This window comes from Ambystoma mexicanum, chromosome 12 (genome assembly GCF_040938575.1).
Source record: "Ambystoma mexicanum isolate Mex_15411 chromosome 12, UKY_AmexF1_1, whole genome shotgun sequence".
In the NCBI taxonomy this organism is placed as follows: domain Eukaryota; kingdom Metazoa; phylum Chordata; class Amphibia; order Caudata; family Ambystomatidae; genus Ambystoma; species Ambystoma mexicanum.
Window position 1 is genome coordinate 873,999,956 of NC_090936.1, and position 23,763 is coordinate 874,023,718.

General features: G+C 40.0%; 1 protein-coding gene across 1 annotated transcript in view; it reads right to left on the minus strand.

Moving 5' to 3' along the window:
• The window catches only part of SLC17A8 (solute carrier family 17 member 8), a 769,865-nt gene that overhangs the window by 40,002 nt on the left and 706,100 nt on the right, over positions 1-23,763 (minus strand). Inside the window, exon 11 of the mRNA XM_069629352.1 lies at positions 12,461-12,588. Coding sequence (XP_069485453.1) covers positions 12,461-12,588 — 128 coding nt within the window. The remainder of the gene's footprint in view (positions 1-12,460; positions 12,589-23,763) is intronic.

The window sequence follows — 23,763 nt, forward strand, 5'->3', positions numbered from 1 at the left end:
AAAAACAAAAAGTGCCCTTCATTAACAGCCAGGCCAACATCCTCTGATGGTTATTTCCTTTTTTGTGGCGCTTTAGCCTGGCTGTTATAGCAGCTTCGATTATATCATAGTTCACCTTTCGTTTAATGTATTCCTAGGAAGCTTCCGATTTTGTTTACATTTGTTGCAGAAAGGAGCCCAATCTTCAGGATATCTTTTGATTTGGGTTATTGTGAAGTGCTTCCCACCATGATTTGGCATCTAAGCCACAGCGTCGTTCTAACACCTCATTAAGTAACTGCATTCTTTCCACTAATAGTTCTTTACAGAATAAAGTTAAGTGACACAGGGTTTCAGCTTGTTCCTGGCATAGGCGACAGTTGTTATCTTTAATCATCCCGTATTTTACCAGGACTTTCTTTGTGCGCACAATGTTCAATTTAAAGCGCAAGATCAGGTCTCTGTGATGCGGGTTAGCATTCTTATTCAAATACGTTGGCAGAATTCCAAGACAGTTTGTTAGTTTCTTTGCCAGGTTGTGACTATAAAATGATGCGCGGGCCGCTTCCGACTGCAACCAATCCACTGAGAATAACAGATTTTTTACTCTCTTCGGGTTTTCACATAGGCTACTACTGGTGTACCTTATGTTAAGCAGGATTTCCTGACATTTGGTTCTTCATTCTTCTAAAGGCCAACAGGGTATTTTCCCCATTTCGATCTTCAAGATTTTGTATTGCGGTGGGCAATCAGGACATTCTATTTTCCTGAACGTTAATAGGGCTTTCCATACAATCTGGACCTGTAGCGAGTGAAGACCAAGCTCATGTCTAATTGCGCTTGTTTGGCAACGCATTTGGTAAATTTAAGGTTCTCCGCCAGAATCTTGCCTCAAGCCTATCCCAGGTAACCCATAGAATTCTTAGTCCAGTGTCACCCACATGTTATTGATGGCGTTACTTTGGCCATGTAAAATTCCATGAATGGTTTTACCGAAAATCTGCAGTATTTCTTCTTCATTAGAAGGGCTTTCGCAATCAATTGGTCCATTTTGACTTGGAGATGCTCTATCCAAAGTTTATCACCCCAATCCGCACTGATAATTGCTCCCAGGTATTTGGTGCTTTCTGTTTTTTGGATTGCATTATTTCCCAGGCACCATTTAAAAGGTTTTTTTACCTTTACTTGTGTTTTTTTCATGACTAGAATTTCAGATTTTTCTGCGTTGATTTTTTGTTAATGGATGTTAATATATTTATCTAGTTCATCAAGTTTCCTGCTAATCGTGGTGAACATGATCTTGCTGGCTCCAAGTTGTCTCTCATATCTAAGATGTAAAAGTTGTATAGTATGGCTGCTAAGGGGCACGCTTGTTACAGACCTTTAAGCGTATTCAATGGTTCGCTAAGAGTGCCGCTTTGATCTAAACACACCTGCATTCTCACTCCAGTGTACAGTGCTTTTATGGCTGCTATGAAATCTGGTGGACATCCCTTGTCCTGCATTTTAAACCATAAAATATTTCGATCAACTCAGTCGAATGCTGCTGCCATATCTATGCACGCTAGGTAGAGCTTGATGTTTCCCCACACTGCCTTCAGTTTGAGTAGATTTATTATTAACAAGTTCAATCCACAATCTACTCTCGACAAAACCTGCTTGTCTACTCTCAATATTTCCAGTCTCTCTCAACCACTCTTCAAGTCTCTTCAATAGTATGCCTGCATAAGTTTTACCCAGGACATCCACCAATGATATGGAGCGATTATTTTCTGGATTCTTTCTGTCGCCTCGCTTAAAAATCAGTATTGTTATCGCCCTTTTCCAAAAGTCTGGAACCTGCATGGTATTATTTATTCTTGTGAATAGTAAGAAGCACATGTCGACCCACAACTCAGGTGTTTGTTTTAACATTGAGTTCATCAGGCCATCAGGGCCCGGAGCTCTAGATGTACTAGCCTTGGTAATTAGGCCCAAAAGTCTTGTTTTTCAAAGATTATATTCCAAGATAATCTTTTCTTTTCTCTTTCGTCCTCTTGTGTATCATTTTTTGTCTGTCCATATATCGTGGCGAAATGCTCGAGCCACTGTGCCTTGTGTATTGGGTTTATTTATTCTGCTCCGTGTGAATTTGTGTTTTTGTTTATTAATGACCAAAAGTACATTGAGTATTTATTATTCAGTGCCATAAGCATATATAAGGAATCCTTTTGGTAAAGTATTGCCCGATGTGATTTTACCCAATGTTGATAATTTCTTTTTAGTTCTGTTCTCCGATTTACTGCATCTAGTGATTTCAGTCGCCTGATTGTCCTTAGATCTTTCACTAGTTTTTGTTTTCGTTTAGCCAGCTCTTCATTATAGCTGTGCAGTCTTGTACTTTTGTTTGAGTCTGTCTTTGGCCTGATACTCTAAAAGTTGACAGACAACTTTCATAATCAACTTGATTGTCCGGAGTCAGCTGCCACTCAGCTATCTCACTCTCCAGTTTGGCTGCTTTTTGCACAGTCAGTTTGAGACGATTCAATCCGTTATTGATGGTGACCTGGTGGACCCATTTTGTTGCATTTTTGGATCTTTGTTTTTTCCTATTCAGTTCTCTGCATTTAAGGAGTAGTATGCTATGGTTGCTCTTTACTGATGGCACTATCTTTAGCGACACAATTGTCCTAAATGTTTCCAGATCCACAAAATAGTAATCCAGCGTTGCTGTGGCATTGTGTGAGGACCATGCTTTGGCTCCATCCAGATCACCTGTAACAGCTCCATTTACCATATGTAGATCTCTAGATCTCATCACTGTCAGACCACTGTTTGCTCTGTTCAATTGTTGTTTCTTACGTTGTGGCATATCATCTCTTTTTTTTTTTATTGAAACACCAGTTCGACATACTTCAATGCAAGCATTGAGACATCAGACTTTTGCTGCAATGTAACCATCTGTATCAAAAAGGTTCTCTGGAGTAAGGTTCTGTGAAACTATAAACATCGCTTCAAGCACCTTTGAAAGTCCTGGATGCAACGTTTGTTTCAGTTGAAGTTTGTGTCGAGTCTTAATGAGTCCATGTAATCAACTATGCCACAGCTTAATTTTATACAATGTCCAGCTGCCGCATATGACCACCAGTCTCTACTATTACAGTCCACTGGAATATAGCCTCCCAGATGTGTCATCCGTTTAGCAGTGGTTTCTTTGCATCTAGTGAGTAGATGTTCAGAAGTTTCGATTTCACAGTGACAGAATCGGCATATGTTATCTCTCACTTCTTTAAAGTGACGGCTCCACATCATGTCTTTTGTTCGTACAGCATTTAGACAAAACTTTAAAAATTGCTCACGGTGATGTCGAGACAGGCAGTTTTTTAAGTAGTTGCTTGTAACGTTTAGCTTGTGTTCCCCAATTCCAGCATCTAAGGTGGTCGGCTTCAAATGACGTAAATCGTTATTCGAAATCCAACACCATTGTTCAAACTTTTTATTTGCCGATTGTGGTCTCGTCAGTAAATCATTCAAGGTGAGATCACAGTGGCTAAAATTGACAGCATAATTTGTTTCCATTCATCTAGAAGTTTCGAGTGCCCTGTTTTGTTTATTATGGAGAAGATTTGAAAAGCAGGAACTGTTGGAGACAGGTTCATCTTTCACATTACTGTTAAAGATTTCCACATTACATGAGAGTGAAGAGAATTTAATGAAAGTTCATATCTGATTTGAGTCATTGATATGTAGGTGGGAAGCTTCAAAACATGCCGCCAAAAGATTCCTTCCAACTTCTGCCAGAACGAAACGTCTATGTTCCAACCGGATTCTGATCCGAAAGTGATTGCAGGGACTACTTTTTGGGCATAGAAATTCAAGACCGGTGCTAGAGTGAACTTCATAATTTCTTTTCAACAAATGTCCCTGAATGCCAAATTGAGTCATTCGATTGACCATGTCGACCTTCCACTGATGTTCGTGGATTGAATTATTAAAAATGATTCCCAAGTATCTAATTGAATTTACTGTGTCAAGACAGTTATTGTCAATTTTCCATATGAAGGCTTTTTGTCTTTTTGGACGATTTTGGCCTATGATAATGATCTTGGTTTTTTCAGTGTTTAGCTCCAGGTCGTTTTTAAGCAGATAGTCGTGAAGGTTTGTTAATTGGCGTTGCAGGCCTATCTGAGTCCTGTCTAGTAGAACCACGTCGTCGGCGTATATTGTGCATCCTATTTCGATGTTATTCAATTTTGGTGGAAAACATCGCACATCTTTACGATGAGCTGGGATGTCGGAGATAAACAATTTGAAGAGTTCAGTAGCTAAAGGGCATCCCTGTTTCACACCTATGTTTGCTGGTATCCGGTTGGATAGGGTGCCTTGGTTGTTTAGTCTTATGCTGACGGTGGTTTGCGTATGTAGTGCTCTAATTGGCTCGACGAGGTTTCTAGGGCAATTCCAGTTTTCAAATTTTTTCCACAGTTTGCTACGATTAACACTGTCAAAAACTTCTCTCAGATCTATGAAAGCGAGAAATAATCTCGTCTTTGCCTTTTTGGCTTTCTAATTTGAGAATATATAGGAGCATCAGGTTCACCTCCACACCCACGCCTTTTGAAAAACCTGTTTGCTGGATGTCAAAGATTTTCTCTGACATAGAGCACGTAGCTAGCCTTTGACGTAAGAAAGAGGCAAAGATTTTACCTATGGTATCCAGCAGGGCAATCGGGCGGTAGTTAGTCGGATCCGCCCGATTGCCCATTTTGTAAATCGGCACAATGATCGTGTCTCGCCAGGAATCGGGTATCGTTGCTGATGTGAGCACGCAGGCGAACAGGAGTTCGATGAAAATAGCCCATTCCCCCACGGTCTTTTTCAACATCATATTTGATATTAAATCTGGGCCTGCTGCGTGAGAGTTTTTCAAGGATTGTATGGCAGCTCTTATGTCTTCCCCTGTTATTTCGAGTTTCCAAGATGTCAAGTCTTGTACAGAATTACTAGCGTCCTCATTAGGTGCTTTGCAAAAGATGTTACCATGATGCTGTTCCCAAGAATCTGCATCGATCTCATTTGATGGGGATGACTGGTGCTTTGAATTTCCTGCATTTAAAATTGCCCAGATTTCTCGGGAGTTTTCGGGAGTTCTTTTGGACTAGATGCTTCATCAGGTACTCTGCTTTATCTTGTTAAATAATCGATATTTTTACCTTAGTGCAACAATCTATATTCAAGCCCCCGCATAATATCATCTGCGGCATACAGAATTTTGCTCTTAATTCATCAATGTTCGTTGTAACTTGATCTAAGAATTTTCCCCATCTTTTGCTTTAATGTTCCAATACAAATTAAAAATTATTCGGGTTTTGTTAGTTTCAGTTTCCTGTTAGTCATCTCAGAGTATAATTATCTGTATTAGTGGTGAAGGAGTGATTACACTCTCAATTTTGCCCCTCCAATCATTTTTGATTAGGGTCAATAGTCCCGCCAACGGTCTCCCTTTTTGTCCTTTGTGGGCTTTATTTAAATAACTTGTGAAACCATCTAAAACCGGCTCCTCCATTAACCAGCATTCCTGTAGACATATAATGTCGGCGTTGGTCACGTCAGAGTTGATCTTTTGAAACAGGTGGTTAAATCCTCGAGTGTTCCATGAGGACATTTGGAGGCAATACGTTTCTTCCTGGCTTCCGGTCTAGGACTGTTTCCTTACTCCTAGTGTTTCTGCTAACCATGTCCATGATTTTTCCAGGTCAATCTTGGTCACCAGTTGCTCTTTATTTATTTCACTTCAACTGTTAGATTTGGACATTTGGCCCTCTAGCTTCATGCGTAGCGCATTGGGGCCTTTTAAGACTGTCGGCGAGAAACTAATGGGCTTGCTGTTAATATCATCTTGCCCGTTGTCTCTCTGCTGGCCTTTTTGTTAGATTTCTCTATATTTGGTCCCTTGACTCTTTTAGGTCAAATCCCAGGCGCCTCAGTTCATCCGTCGCAGCTAATATTAGCTGCATTGCTGACTTAGAGGTTAAATGGATGCAGATGTTATCTGTTTCCTCTTCTTTTGGAAAAGCTACAATCTTTATGTCTCTTGGATCAATTACCAGTAATTGTGGTACACTGTGTAAGAGTCTCATGAGATTTGCCCGGCCTAGAATTAGTCCATCTCTGGGCTTAATAACTCTTTCCAGCATTCGTTTATGACCTGTTGCACCTGCTCTTGTGGTTTCAGGACGTTTTGTTGTTTTTTGTCCTTTTTTAGCTCCTTCTGGTTGCCTTTGTCGAGATTCCTCTTGGTTTTTGTTTTGATTTTTTTTCTTTATATAACTTTCTTTTTTTCGATTGGTCAATCATTGTTTTAAATAATTATTTTTTTGAGTTTAAATGTTTATTGTTTTTTTCAATTGCTGATCTTTTTTCTTCCAATGTTACAAAACCGAAATATTTTGTTTTTTGAGTTAGTTTCTTTATTGATGCTTGCTGCTCCAAATCATTCTCTTCACTCACATGATCAGTTTCCAGTTCTTGTTCACTTTCATCGTTATAGACTCATAATAGCAGGAGTGCAGCTTCCTCTCCTTGTTCTGCATCTGTCTGTTCAGTCTCTAGCTCTGGTTGGATACCTATGAAGGTCCGTTTCCCTTTCTGTGGAATTTGTACCAGATCTTCCTTTGGCTTTTTCGCTTCTAAACCTGTTTTTTGTACCTTATTCATGACTAGATCTTCAAATGGCTTTAGATTTCTTATGAAATTTCTTGTTCCACCATTGGTTGTCACTTTCTGTTTTACCTGTTTTTTTGTCTTTTTGTTTTGCCCTTCCATGGTTTTCCTTTTTTCCTCTTTCCCATTCTCCTTTTTTTCATTTTCCTGATCAAATATTGCAAACAGCTCCTTGGTTTGGGTGCAGGTAACCCTTTCTACTATATGTCCTGTTTGAGAGTCAATATTTATACTTTGAATTTCTTTTGTAGATTCTCTGTTCTCTACTTGAGTGGTTTCTTTTGTTTGGTCGTTGGTTCTTTTTAACGGCTCGTCTACAAATGTCATGTTTCTGCCCTTATTGCACTCATCTATTTTGGGTTCAATTTCTATTATTTCCACACTTTTGTTTGGTTGTGGGCTGCTCTCTTTTTCGATCTTTCTTTCTTTGTCATTTTCATCTTTTTTTGATGAGTCCATTTTTGTAGATCTCGCATTCTCTCTTAGGCAGTTTAAAAAAGCTCTTTTATCCTCACGAGCATCCTCCAGTAAGTCTATCAAGATTTTGAAGATCACATTTTCTGAGTCCTTTTCTCTTAACCTCCTTTCCTTTGAAGCTTCTATGTATGATTCCACGTATATTAGTTTTGATTGCATAAGAGCCATCAACGTGGTTTGATCTCTGTAATTATCATACAATGCTTCATATAATTTGAGAAAGGGAGAGAGCATGATGGTAACCATGGATCCAATTGTTGCTTGTAAATTAGCACATTGTTCTGTAAAGGCTTCAAGATGCTCCTGTGTAGTAGCACTGCTACTTTCAATCGTGCTTTGTTTATTTCCGCAATCCTTTTTTTGTCCTGCTTTGTGATTGGAAAGGTCCGGTTCATGCTCCTTGTCATTTTCGAGTAGACTTGTTTCATGTGTTTGCATTTCTTTGTCTTGTTTTTGTGTCTCTTTTTGTGACTCTTTGTCTAGCCCTCCTTTATGGGCATCTAACTGGGACATTTGGCATGCTTTTCCTTTCACATATCCACTTTAGCTTTCTTTTCAGGAGCCATTTCTAACGTAGATTTATTGGTATCTACTTCTGCTATTGCACGCTTTGTATTTCTGATATGGTGAGTCGAGGTTTTGATGAATGTATAATCCTGATATCTATATATCTCATCCAGAATGCATTCTTCCTGGTTTATTAGACCTTCAGTGTATCCTGTTGTTAGGGTGTTTTTTGTTTTCCCATTACACTTTGATTTGTTGTAAGCATTGTGACGTATCGTCCTTGCTTTGCTCAATTTTTTCCTTGTGATTTCCTCAGATCATTCTCATCATTTTCATCTGGTTTTATACCAAGATCTTTTTTCTGGGCAGCTTGGATTGAAGTGCATTGGGTTGATATTAACAGTAGTTCTTGATCAGTTATTTCCTGTGTATTTTGTGTTTTATCATGATCCTGCTTGTCTATGTTTTGCATAGTTTGCTCCTTCCTATGTTGTAATCTCGATGACTCTTTTACCTTAAAGTGCCATTTTATTGATCTGTTTTCTATCATAGATTTTGAACTTATTTTCACATTCTGATCTTTTTTTTGTGATTCCCAAGGTTTTCTTTTTTGTACAGTTTGCTTAATCTCAGGCACTTTACATGCATTGCAATCCTTCTTTTGTTTTGTTCTGCCTAAAGCATTAGGCGCAATGACTTCATTTTCCACATATTGCACTTGTCTATATTCATTTTGCCAGTATTGGGCAAGAACACATCTTGCGTGGAGTCATTTCTTTCTCCGCTCATTGGAAATTCTTCCAACGCGTCCAGATATAGAGGAGAGTCAAGAGGAAGGTATGTAACTCCTGCTGGCGTTATTCCTATTGCAGCTTCCACAACTTTTTGGGGCTTCTTTTTATTGAGTTAACTTCATCATGATCCTCTGCACTGGCTTCCATGACCAGTGCAGGGACCTCGCTGACTCCCCACCCCCCCTCCTTCTCGCCTTCACTCTGTGAGGCCTCCGCTCCCCCACCTTCGCCTCCAGGCCTCGTCACACAATGCATATGCACCGTGCCTCTCCCCACCTCCCCGTCCGATCGCGCCTCACTCGCCTCGGGATCGACAGCTCCACACACCACCCCAGTCCATGAGGAAGCCGGCAAGGTAAGGGGCCATGGGTTTGGAGGGTGGAGAGAGGGAAGTGTCATACGCGGGCAGCGAACATCAACTTCATTCAGTATTGAAAAAGGTCGCACAGGACACAGCGGCATCAACTTACTTCTTAGTTTTGTTGCATCTGCAGCACTGTTGTTGTTTGCCAGCTCGTTGTCCTGTGCTGCGTCCAGTGTTGTTTATGGTTGTTTGCCGTATGTGCGGCACGAATTGTGCCAGTGATGAATCATTCGTAGTTGGATAATGGTGTTTAACACCAGCTGCCGCATCTTCTATATTTGTGTTTGGTTACAGAGACTCCATGTTATTTACTAATGTTTTTACACAACTCCTCGTGCGTGGGGCAGTCGTAGATATATTTGCTTCCATACCCACTCCTCCCCGCTCCTCGGCGAACACTCGGCTAACACTCAGCAGACGCTCCGTGTCAGGAGTGAGTCTTTATAGCCAAGGCACAAGAACAGCACAGCAGAGGTCCGCCTCCAATAGTAAAGGTAGTAGAGTTACTCCAGTCACACTGCCAGCACAGCTAACACTCGGCTAACACTCCACGGACGCTCCGCGTCAGGAGTGAGTCTTTATGGCCAAGGCACAAGCACAGCAGAGGTCTGCCTCCAATAGTAAAGGTAGTAGAGTTACTCCAGTCACTCCACCAGCACAGCTAACACTCGGCTAACACTCCGTGGACGCTCCACATCAGGAGTGAGTCTTTATGGCCAAGGCACAAGCACACCACAGCAGAGGTCCGCCTCCAATAGTAAAGTAGTAGAGTTACTCCAGTCACTCCACCAGCACAGCTAACACTCAGCTAACACTCCGCGGATGCTGCGCGTCAAGAGTGAGTCTTTATGGCCAAGGCACAAGCACAGCACAGCAGAGGTCTGCCTCCAATAGTAAAGGTAGTAGAGTTACTCCAGTCACTCCACCAGCACAGCTAACACTCGGCTAACACTCTCCACCCTGCTTCCCCCACCATTTGCATTTGAACTTGTTTCTCCTTCATAGCACTACTTTCTAATTCCTTCACACTGAGTGTGTTTTCAACCCCCTTAGAAATTAGGATGCCTCATGCAAACTAGAATGCCTTCTATAGCCTTAGTTCCTTTCATATTTTGCTACTGGAAAATATGAGCTTGAATTGGTTGTGAGCGTGCTAGTCCAAGATGTCTGCAAAATGTCTTGACCATGCCTAATGTCATAAGGCAGTAACCAATTCTTCCACACACTCACTTGCTTGTTCACTCCTAACTCCAAAAAGGTACTTCCTAAGTACCACACTTACTTTAGGATAGTAATGTACAATTAATGCTCTTAGGTAGATCTCAAACTCATTAATGACCTCCTCTTTCTTACCATCTCTCAAATCTGAAGACTCCTGAACAATCACTGTCGGTGAAGACTTAGACAATACAAAAAAGAGAGATGTCTTCCATTCCACAGTTTAGTTCAACCCACACATGTATGTCTAATATATAAGGAAATCACTTTTTCATGTCCCTATTTTATGTTAGGCAACCTAGTGTTAGAGTTCACAAATATTCAGACAGTCCAGGAATATTTCGCAAAATGGTCACTCACATGTCACCTCTACTGAAAAACACACAGTAGGGATGAGGAAACACAATGACACCCGTTACATTCCTTCTCACACAAACGAAACAATAATACACTGTCACTGCTGCTGGCACCTGAAGTGTTAGCCAGTTGCCTGCTGCTCCTTTGAAAGCCAATGCAGTGCCCAACACTACTCTACAATCCTCCTTTGACAGCTAACTGTGTCTGACATTTCTCTCCATCCCCTCCTATGTCACCCAAAACTGCGCCTGACACTTCTTGATCTCTGCAGAAAACAAGCCACCTACTATGCTAAACCAAAGTTGCAAGACGTAGACACATGTAATAACCACTTGAAACAGGAACCAAACCTCTAGGCAAGGTTCCCAGAGGGACAGAATTGCATGCACATCATCTGATCAAAGTTGATTTCTCACTAAGATTTCACTGATGGTAAATTTTAAACATCTATTTTCTACTCTAAAAAAATGCTCTTCTCTACCACGGCAAACATTTGGTCTGGAAGGTAAAATAGATGCAGAACAACCATGCACTCACTACATGATCTTTGAAACACATGTTGTCAGTGCCCTTGCACTCGACTTGCACTTTCCCACACAGCAATGGCCTACAATAACAGGCAGGTAGGGCCATCTCTCTCCCGATTCCTGCTCAAAATGATAGGAAAACAAACTGTGGGTGCATAGCATAGTATCGAGGTCAGGCATTCCCCAGCTCATAAGGCAGACATTTTGCTCCTTAGAATCACTGGACACTGGAGTCCCATGTACACTGTAGTCTTAACAAATAATGCTATAAAAAAATATGAATCCACTCCCTTGGAAAAAGCCGGAAACGGAACTATGCCTGGACCCTGTCCTCAAAAGTAAAGGGAGGACCATTTGCCCACCCACAAGCCTTCTGGGTCTTAACTGAAGTTCAGAGCATTCCCATCATTAACAATGTAGTGCCCAACATCTTCATTTCTGATTTTGTATTTAGCATTTGTTTAAGTTCAAAGGAAACAACCCCAAAACTGCTAGCTCCAAATGACTATGTATCTGTAGTCTACCAGGAATTATTAAAATCAGACCCATTACAACTGTGAGGAAGACTCATCCCATAAAGGAAACAAGCAACATACAATACCTGTAAGTAGACTAAACAGAACATAACACACACACACATCCAATCATCTTATATAAAACCATCTGTCTGTACAGTAAACCTTGATCACAATAAAGCATACAGGCACTACCTTATTTGCACTCAAAATCTTAGCAGTTTGTTTACTGTGTTTTTGAGTTGCTTTGCTCCCTGAATGCTTTTGCTGACTTTTTTTCTAGGCCAAATGAAGAACCCATCCAACCACCCAAACCATGATCATTAATTTAGCCCAGATGCTGAGGTATAAAATGTTTTGCCAAAACGTATTGTCGAAGAAAATCCTGGTTTAGGCAGCATTCCTGCAAGGCTAATTAAAAAAAAAGGCTTCAACTATTTCACAAAACCACAAAAGTTCCTCAGCTCACAAATTCATGAATTGGGGTCTGAAGACAGGGAGCAAAAGATCGACTTTGCAGAATCCATCAGTGAAGGCCAGCCCCACAAGATCTGTCTTTAGTTCCCGCCCCCTTCTCCCTGTCCTTTTTGGGGGGTCCTCCCCACACATCTCCCTCCACTATTAGCTCTGCTGCCCGACTCCTGCCTGTCCCCCCCCCCACTCACTTGCTGCAGGCCTTCCTGTCTTCTCTGGCGGTCTCTAGGTTGGAACCCAACATACTGTCTGACACGTTTCGTTACGCAAACTTTTGAGTGTTGGTCCTCTGGCTACACAGCCTGCAGACCGTAAACTTAATTCACAGATGCAGTTTACACATAATTTGAGAGCTTCAGGGACTTCATGAGAAATTCCTAAAGAAGGGAAGTAGGTTGTCCTGAAAGCTAGAAAAACACAATTTCAACATAGCTTACTAGCTGCATGCTTTTTCTGAAAAACAAAATACATTTCTACATTTGTCTTCTGGCCAACATGGTACGAGACAACATACTTGTAATGAAAAGTTTGCAAAACTGCACTTACCTTGTGTTTTGTTAAAGCACCAACAATTAGTGGGCACACCATTCCTGATAACGTTCCAACACCATTTGATATTCCCATAAGAATACTTGCATATCGTGGTGCAATGTCTAAATGATTAACATTAAATCCTGAAAAAGTAGGAGAAGAATATAACATTATTTAAGAAATGGTTTTCGTTATTTTTGCATTCTTTTTTTCGTGGGGCACTGCCATTTTAGAGGGGCCCTAATTGAAAAAGACATCTTTACTTTTCTTCAACACATCTAACTTAACCACTAGGTGCACTTTGTAGACAAGCAGGAGACTTGCAACATGTTCTTAATTAAGACTGAAAGTGAGCACTCAATTGGTTGGTGTCAGGAGACACTCTTTCCCACTCCCTTTGTTTCCAATATAAATATCACGCTCCAGGGGCTTCTACAACAGGGTATCTATAATAGGCTTGATTACTGACTGACGGGTGGTTACATCTTATTTTTTTTTAAACAAGCAATGACAAAGCCAATAGTATTGGCTTTTGGGTAGACATCGAATAGGCATTTGCCAGGCACTGTCAAAATGATACTACCTGGCCAAAAGAAGGCACCATCTGGAAAGGGTTGTGATTTCATGGGCATATGATAGGCCTTTGTCTTGCACTTCGGTCTAATGCCTATATACAAGCCAAAACTACTGGTTTTGTTAATGCGTGTTTGCAACAGGATTTCAACACAAGGTACATATATCAATAAAGTGGCTGAAAACACACATGGCTAAGATATTTGTATTACATCAGTAGAACCTTTACAACTGCAATTAAGCCATCAACTCTCATCAGCCTGCTTACACCTAGGACAAGCAGGCCAAAGTGCAATGTTATGGATTGATAAAGCTAGCTTAAAGGGGTGGGAATGGCCATAGGGGTTAGCATGGCATTAGGCAGTCAGTCGGTGGGTTAATAAACAACCAACATCCATAAGCTGTGTGTCCCTCCTCACATGTCATCTTTCTTCTACCTGCACCCTAACGCAATAGTCTGGCTAATAGCCAAAACTAATTGCACCGGGATAGCACCCAACCCAGTTAGCGTTACCGCAACTCAGTCCGATTCAATGTGCAACGGATCCCGATTTGGGCCGTGGGGGCGTTAAGTTCCCATTCCCATTGGGTCCATTGGTAAAAGTGCCAAAAATGGCCTTAAAGCTGGTGCATTCACCTCCAGCCGAGATCTGGAGGTGAATGCCCCGGAACACAGGATTGGGCAGAGCAGTAAAGGGCAATCATAGCGTTCCCACCGCATTTTCCTGCTCTGCCCAACTCGTGATGACCCACTCAATGTGGTAATGTGTGTATTCATTTGACCTTGATTCTTTACTCTGCACTTAGAAGTAACATGTGTCAGTTATGTTATGGTAGTGCTCATTTGCAGAACCATTAACTTACCCTAACCAGAACATAACTATTTCTACAACCAACAGACAGATCTACAAAACCTGCCCCGATGGTCCCACACTGGTCCACAATTTTGCTAATTGATTTAAAGGTGTATTGCCTAGTTTACAGAGTCTTACCCTACCTTGCAATCAACCTCCCAGACAGTGAATGGCAAGATCACCTAGCAGACCTTTTCTACACTGCATACTGTGCAAGTGTCCAAAGTGATACCTTATGGACCCTTCCCTCTGCCTGGGAAATTACTGTGTTAAGTTCTGATGTGGGTATGGTCTATTGTGTCTTTCCATACTATTCACTACTTGTTACTGGCCCCCGCTGTGCTTCCCTTTGCAGGCATCCCCCGTCCCATGAAGGAAAATTGCACTGAAGCAGCTTAATGGTTTTCTGAGTGCTATACAAAAGAATTAATAAAATGCACCTATGTTCTACCATATCTTTCCATATCTCTCCAATGTATTTTTTTTTTATTTGTTTAGCTGATAAATCAACTTTCCAATTTATTAGATTTTACAATATACCAATCCTACAATACATACTTCTTTATACTGTGCAATTTAAAATCTATAATTGCACACATTATAATCAGTAATACAATGGATCATGTGTATACGCATAATAGATTCTACTCACATTCTAATAAAACCATCTTTGCAGCACTAGTCAGTCAATTTCAACGCATATAAAAAGTTAAGAACAGCAATTCGATGTGTGGTCTGCTGACCCGTAAAAAGAATTTGCCACAATTGCTCATAGGTGACGGTTCGATACTCCCATTTCATTTTTCGAAAGTGCAGTGTGTGTAATTCATGTAACATTATCCAATCTATGACCAAATGATGCAAAGTTTCTCTCCCATATAATTTAGTAAAAAGCCTGGTCTTGAATACTAACTGGAGGACAGAAATGTTTATATGTAAAAAAGAAAATAGCAACCTATTCATAAATCATTGCCCCACTAGCTATAATGTAGCAGCAGAGACCAGAATACCTAAAGCACTTCACGCAATCATTCACAGAGCTAGATATCTATGAGGCTAGCTGACTGAGGTGCATTTCAGGCAGCACAAGGCACTGCATAAAGGGTCAGCTTATGTTCCTAGGGCCCTTGAATGGCATGGAGCAGTCATCACCCAGCCCCAAACGAGACCCTACAAATCTGGTGTCCCTGCAACCAGAGTGTGATGAGTGCGATGCTAAAGGGGGCAGGTTTATAGGAAGCCTTAGGGGCATGTAATGTGAATTAAGCGGGCATGGGACTAATATGAGACATCAATAGGGGCAACAAGAATGGCATGGGAAAAATTCTGGGGCAATGATGAAGTTTCGAGGGCAATGAGAGTGAAATGGGGCAAAACTGTGGCAATGGAGCCATATAGGGGTAACAAAAGTAGCATTGCTGTGAAACTTACAATGATGGGACAAACTTGGAGCAATGAGTCAAGTCACAGGACAATGTTACAGTTCTGGGCAATGGAATTGACATTGGACAAAGCTGATCGCAATTCCATTGACTTTGGGATAAATCCAAGGACAATGGGACAGCTATGGGGCAATGAGAATGACATGGGGCAAACTTATGGTGAATTGGACGTCTCTGGGGCAATGGTGCAAATAGGCGGAGAATACGAGTGGCACTGGAGGCAGTGAGAGTGACATGTTTTTGGTACTGGGGGCAATGAGAGTGACGATGTGCATGCAGAGAGAAATGGGACATGGCATTTGAAGTATCGAAATATTTCATGTGTCCTTACAAAACGGCTTGTAAATACTATGGTTTTTTTTCAAATCTTATTTTTATCGAAAAACAGATCGGGAAGTGCGTGATTAACTCCTCTTCAAGTAATGGCTCCTCTCTTATACCTATGTCCACACACACTGCACTCCCCACGCTACCTGTGACTCAGTGATCTGCTCCCCACTGTCTCCTCCCATGGTTTATTTTAGATCCTTTGCTGCCCGTTGCCCACCCCCCTCCCCTTTTGTTAGCTCCTTATCCCTTTTTCTCTGCTTCCTTCACTGTATTCTTCCCTTATGATTGTAAAGTGCTCCGTTGCTTCCCAAAGCTAGGTCTGTGCTCAATAAATACCCTAATAATAATATTAACATTAATAATGATAATAATACGAATAATAATACGTTTTATTATTAAAAACACATTCTTTGTAGGAGACCCTTCCCTGAATCCCACTTAGCGGGTTCAGGACCACTATCTACACTTGCTTGCACCACCCTGAGTGCAATATGGAAAATTCCCCAGCCACCACCACCACTTATAAATAATATCTACTGCAAAGGTTGGTAGTAATTCTAGGTAGGGAGGGATTTAAGTAGACACTTATTGCCTCTACCACCTGATCTTTAATACCAAACATGGTCCACAGTCAGGGTAGAGGGGTACATGTATTTAGCTAGCCCAGTATTCCTCCATGTAAATGCTGGATGCTTTTTCTGCAGATGGAAGGGCTGAGCTCAAGTAGGAGAGCCTGACACTCAGCTCTGCCAGGTGCTATAAAATGGGTGGATTTCAGCACAGTTGCCACCCCAGTAATGTAGATCTTCCCAACGTGCAAAAGGGCACATAGGGCTAGAGTAGCTCATCAGCTTTTATTGGCGATCTCTGCCTTTGTTTAGAAGGCACTCTGTAAAAGTGCTGGGCAATAGCCTAGGCTAAGTGTATGGATTGCTTAGGTAATTAGCCACAAATTGTATTGTGGAGGATTCTCCATGCAGACCCTTACACAAAAGAGCATTGAGGCATGCATAGGACTGAAATATAATGGAAGACAGCGAAAGATAGGCATATAAGTTATACATTTTATACCTTATGCCCAGTGCTAAATTGATTACAAAGGCAATGGAATGATCTGTGGAGCACACCGTTTTCAGCTGCTCGCAATGCGTGATTAAGTGACTTATTTTAAGTCATTGATGTACAAGGAGATGGATTGAATTTCCAATGGTAGGTACATTTTGTCAAGCATACCGCAGTATGCAAAAGTGCTGGAATGTGACTGCCATTTATTTATGTTATAAGGCCTGTGTACAGGTTGGTGTAGTGTGGGTCAGTCAGTCCAGAAAACCACCAAACCGTCCTCTTCACAAACCTGTGTGGTTCCAAAGGATTTGTGGATTATGAATGGGCCACACTAGGGAAGCTTTGCCCCAGTTGAGGGCGCAGAGGCAGTAGGCAGTAGGTTATGAGTGAGACATTGGTAGGGTAAACAAAGAATGAGGTATTTGAGGCGCATAGGGTCCAAACTAGAGCCAGCTCATTCAAGTCAACTACTTGGATAGCTGTCTTAAGCCTGACAATTATATACATGAATTAAAGGACGTGGTGGGTATCATCTTATATTGTCAAAATAAATTCATCATTAGTTTATAAGTTCACTTGCGAAGCATCTACACACCACTGGTGGGCATTTTCTAGGCCCTAAACACCAGCCCTTAAATAAAGATTAACATTTAATAAATGAATACAGTTAAGAAATGGGCATGTAGAGAACTAATACAGAGAGTTCATTAGAATGATCAATTGTGTAATTATACTCATGTTATATGTGTCATTTATTTTGCTTCTATTTCGCTTCTAAAGCTGTTAAGGATTTCAGTGAGCATGAATCACACAACGGGTAGTGTGGGTGTTACACTTGTGTACAGGCGCAATATAAATAAAATATCATATCATATCAAAGCTGCATGGGTCATTTGAATCAGTATTAGGTATGGTTTGACTGCGTTTTGGAGTTATGGACTGAAGGACCTTACATCCCATTATAATTGCTAAGCATGTGCGTGGATGTGTCAGAATCAGTGAGTCGGTGAGACAAAACTGCCTCTCGCAGCACAAAGGTGCACAACAATCTAAGAGAAGTTATCGTTAACAGTGATGAATTAATGCACTTTGGTGTAAAGTTAGATGATTGAGAAAAGATGCAATTTGAAATAGCATATACATGTACAAAGTAATGCAACAAAGATATTTATTTTTGGAGCAAGAAGACAGAACAAGACAGACAAAAGACAGACACCACAGACAAAAACCAGAAATGGGAGGGGTAATGGAGCAGGATAGAGTAATAGTAACAATTAAAATTATGAAATGGAAACATTAGCACATACGTTATCAATAAACATGTTCCATTTTAGTTCAATTTTACGAGTTACACATGGTGATTTCCACCAAAATGTGTAATTAATACGATCTACATTTTTCAAATTAACTGTAATAGTTTGAATAGCAATAAGAATGAATAGGTTAAACAAATGACTTGCATTGAACTCTTACATAGCCTGAAGTAGTGAGCTTCCAAGAAAAACACATTTAAAATCAAAAGCAAATTTTAGTTTTTGTTTTAAAGTCACACAAACACTTTTCCAAAATGTTTGAACAAATGTCCAATCAATAAACATATGTTTGAATGTACCTTCTGCATCAAGACAACTCCAGCATTTATCATTGTGTCTAATCTTACCCTTGAAAAGTTTAGAGGGAGTAATGCAAACTCTATGATGTAAGAAACATAAAGTCTGGGTTAAACTGGCAGAAGGAGTGATCCATGAAATATTTCTCCAGATCACAGGCCAGCAGATGTCTTCATTAATTAAAGCACACTCATGTATCCAAGCAACGAGTGACCGCAATTGTGGATCAAAAGTATGTTCCGCCATCATATTTTCATAAAACATTGAAGCAGTAAACGTGTGTAAGGCCTGAAACCTATCTTGCCAATAAACATGCATATTGGACATTAAAAGGTCTGAATTATCTACTAATGCATCAATTAAACTAACGTATTGGTGCCATTCTGACAGAGGGATAGAAAACATTTCTCTAAAGTCCTTAAATGTAAGTGGCACCCCTTGTTTCAATAATTGGTGAACATATTTAATAACTTTATCATGCCACTTTCTCCAGAAAACATATCTACTTCTTACACAATTATCTCATTATTAAACCACAGATATTGTGAGATACATTGAGATGAATATGCATTGAATATATACAATCTAATATAATTAGCAGAAACGAAACTTTAATTAATTAATCTGTTATTCCTCTAAAGTATATATCAATCTGCAAGTGTCAAAGGGAAGACCATGGGCCTCATTACACGGTAGGGGGCCGCGGAATGAACGGTGCCGGTAAGGTACCGCCACCGTTCATTACGGATTGCCACATTACGGGTTTCCTTGCGGGTGGCGAAATGCATGCTGGTCCAGACCAGACGTGCATACCGCCACCCGTGAGCAAACCAGGATGCTAACAAACGGACCGGTCATTAACCGGCCCGTTGTTAGCATCCTCCCCATTTCCATTGAGCCCTATGGGGGCTCAAATGGGAATGGGGATGCTCCGGGTCTCGAGAATGGGAATTACTGGGCCCGCTAAAGTCGGCATGGCCCGGTAATTCCCTATTTTTGGGACCCAGACCCGGTACCCAGTTTGTGGATAGCCATGCTGGTAAGAACGGCATGGCTACCTCCAAATTCCTAATGAGGCCCATGTCTTTTTCTAAAGAAAAGTTGGAACAGTGTTATCATTTATAGGTGCAAACCACATCTGAGCTTTTTTTAATACAAATGCTGAATGGTAATTCATAAAATTAGGAAACTCTACACCTCCATGCTGAAAGGATCTTTTAAGTTTACTAAGCGAGATCCTACGTATCCCCTGTTTCCATAAAAATGTGGCCAGGCATGAATCAATCGATTTATAGAAATTGGGGGAAAAAGATACCGGTAGCATATTTAGGGAATAGAAAAAAATGGGAGAAATCATAATTTTAATGGTCTTAAAATGATCCCACCAAGCTAAGAACAAAGGGGACCATGCATTCATGAATATATTTACTTTGATAATATCTCTTATAGAAGAAGAAATATGGACGTCTAAATATGTAATGCCATTGGGGCACCATCTGATACCATATACCTGAAAGTGTTGTCTAGAACAATGGACAGTAATGGGTAATATTTCAGATTTATCTGCATTTAATTTGCAACCCGGAAGCTAGTGAAAAGTGTGTTATAATAGATAGAAGGATATGTAAGCTGGTATCAGGGTTTTTAAGAAGCAAGAGTACATCATCTGCATAGGCCGCTAATTTTATTTGTGCATCACTAAAATTGATACCTTCTTTTGTTTTGTCAGTTGTAATAATTTCTAGGAAGGGCTCCAAGGCCAATATGAATAATAGGGGCGATAGGGGACAACCTTGCCCAGTTCCCCTAAACAAAGGGAACACAATATGGCATCTGTCCATTAACAAAAAGAGCAGTTTTAGGAGGTGAAAATAATACTTTGATCATGGATAAAAAGGGGTTACCAAGACCACGCCATTGAAGTGCATCAAACTTAAAAGTCCATTCTACCAAATGTTTTTTTTCAGCATCAAGAGCTGTAGCTGCATAACTCTCTTTGGATTTATCAACAATTTCTAAAATATACAAACATAATATGATGTTACAAGAGGACAGCCTATCCTTGACCTATCCAACCTGATCATTTTTAATCAAACTGGGCAAAAAGGGAAGAAGACGGTTGGCTAAAATGGTTGCAAATATTTTGCAATCAGCATTTATGAGGGAAATGGGCCTATTGCTTTGAGGAAGCTCGGGATCTTTATTAGGCTTAGGGAAAACAACAAACATGGCTTCTGCAAAGGTTCCTTTAGATGTATAATGTGTGACAAAATGAGCAAACAGCTAATCTAATTTGGGACTAGTCAATTGTTAAAACATGCATAGAAATCAATGGGAAAGCTATATGGGCCAGGGGCTTTACATTTTTAAGATCATCAATTGCCTTATGGATTTCATTAAGAGTTATGGGATTATTTAAGAAACTGAGATCTGGTTTATGGTAAGTAGAGCGAGAAAGATGGTTAGGAAAGTCTCGAGACTGTATACTATTCAGGGAAGTTTCTTCCGTGCATAGCTTCTGATCAAATTTGGAGAAGATATCAATGATTTCTTTATCCAAAAACTTCCTATTGCCTAGTGTATCCTTGAGAACAGCTACCATTGCTCTCTCTTTTTTAATCTTGAGGTAAGAAGCAAGTGATATACATGTTTTATTAGAAAATTGGTATATGTTAGCCTTATAGTTAAGTAGTGAGGCACATGAGTATTCAGAAGTAATTTTGTTACATTGCAATTCTTAATTGTATAATATTATTAAAATTGTATGGAATAGCATTGTGTGCATATTGCTTTTCTAGAACATTTAATTGTTTCTGAATAGTCTCTGATTTCTGTTTTAATGTCTTCTTTTTATTAGCAACATATTAAATAATTTGCCAACTAAGTACAGCTTTATTACAGTCCTAGTTATTCGGAATAGAAGCATCCTTACTTCAATATGTGACTCAATAAACAATGGAGTAAACAAATCATCCTTTAACAAGGCTGTATTAACTCTACATCTATTTGATTTACAATTGCTCAGGGTAATTTTAAGCTTAATGTAGTCTGGAGAATGATTTCATAAGGAAATACAATCAATGCTGGTATGTAGTATGAAGCTGGACTTGGATTTAGAGAGATGAATATGATCAATTCTGGAAAAAGAATTATGCACATTGGAATAGAACGTATACTTTAAGTCAGTAGGATGAGTTTTGCACCAAGCATCAATGAGACTCAATTGAGAAATAAAATTCCAAAATTGCTAATGTGTTTTGGATTTTCTAAAATGGATAGTTGACTTTCTATCAAGGAAGGGTTGAATAATTTCATTATAGTCTCTGCATACAATTAGGTTATGTAAATTTGCCTGAAACAGGTGATTTTTCAGATCAGACCAAAAGATGGGATTTGGAAAAGTAGGACCATATGCATTGAGAAATGCATATTCAACTGAGTCAATTCACATTTTTACAAGAAGCCATCTACCTAAATCATTGTATTCAGATCGAATCACTTTACATTTAAGACTTTTATTATAAGAGTAATAACTCAATTGTTCTTACCCTGAGCAGCACTAGCCAAGACCTGACCTACCCATAACCTATCATATTTAGCTGCCTCAGATTCCGGAAGATGTTACTCTTAAATACAGGCAATAGACGGTTTAGTTCTATTTAGATAAGAGAGAATCTTTTGCCTCTTAATTAGGTTATGTAAACCTTTAACAGTAATATTTAGTGGCATAATATCAAAGCTGAGGGTACATATAAATCATATTGACTAGTACAGAAAGCATATATATTAGGGGTTTAGATGTAAATTTAAGCCGTAAAAAAGAGTTTCCACATCATACCTTAAATTATCCTGGGAGAACAACATGAAACTGGGGTGAAGATAAAAGGACTGTGGGAACACAAACAAAGTAAGCACAGAATTAAGATGAAGTAAATAGCAACTTGCAGAAAAATGTTTTAACCTTACTAACAGGAAACAGCCACACCAAATCATACTGACTAGGCTAAACGTGGAGGTGGAGGGCTGGACGAGAGGAGACCAACCCCATCCCCATTCCAATAAATCAAATATTACTGTACAATGGAGACTAACTTCAAAACGGAATCAATCAGATTGTTGTGGGGGAGGAGAGGAGGTATCCATTTCTTCCATTTTATGCCTTTGAATAAACTGTCTGTGGCCTCCCGGGTTGTCAAAAGTATCTGTGTGACCTTTTAAAGTTACTTTCATAATTCCTGGGTGAGAAATTTCATATCTTGCATTTAGTTCGTTAGAGGAGGTCTGACTGCAAGGAGTTCCTTCCTTCTTGCAGCAGTGGCATTGGAAACATCTTGAGAAATATATATTCTTCGGGCATCCCACATTAATTGCTTGATTTGCTTCACTTCATTTAGTATGACCTGAATATGTGTATAGTCTAGCAAGACCAAAATCAAAGTTATGGAAGAGAAGCTTGGATTGCGTATAGAGCTGAAAGGGCCCACACGATGATCTCTTGGATGTTAAGATGCACTGATGTTGGGAGGTCCAGTAGTTTAGGAAGCAAGCAGTTTAGACATGAAATAGGATTATCTTTTTCTATTCCTTCAGGAAGTCCAACAATATGAATGTTGTTCCTTTTGTTCCTGTTTTCTAAATGTTCAGATTGCTTCTGAAGGGTTTTAACCACCATCCCCAATGCTTCCACTCTATTTGCATCATCTTCTGCATGGCCAACTCTTCTCTCCATTTCAGACATTCTGCACTCGAACAATGACCATTTGTCATCCAGTTACTGTAGCTTGGTATTAATAGCTTCCATAAAGGGCTTAAGAACACGCAGTTCTGATAAAATGATTTGCATCATAGGCACCAAAATGTCCTCCTTTGGCGGCGGGGAATCACGTCTGGGCTGCTTAAAAGTATTAGATAATGAAGGCGATGCCTCTTTATTTTTGCCTTTTTTTAAGATTCCATAATGTAAGCTGAAGGTGCTTCGGGCAATATTGTAGCCCTACACTAAAGGCAATATAGACAAACAGACAAAAGATAATGCTGAAAAATGAATATGCAAAGAAAGGCTCAATGTTCTTGCTCTTTAATAACTGAATTGCCTGCAGGTACCAAGCAGCGCCAATTGGGGGAGTAAAGTGAAAATTAAAATGAAAAGAAGACTGCTGCTTCATAAATAGAAAATAGAAGGTACCAATATATGCCACTTGAAGGTGATATACGGCTTAGCAGCACACAGAAGGAAATAAAGTCACCTCTTTACTGCAGGAAACGTTTGTGGATATTGCGAAGTAGCTGCGGCACAGCCACTACTGGCACAGTACAATTTGGATTCTTGTCTTGAAAAAGCACAGACAGGCAAAACACATAGCCATGCAGTTCCCTTACATTGACAATATTGGAAATTATGGCAACCAGCTTAATTTTATAAGGAATCCTGAAACAAAATACAT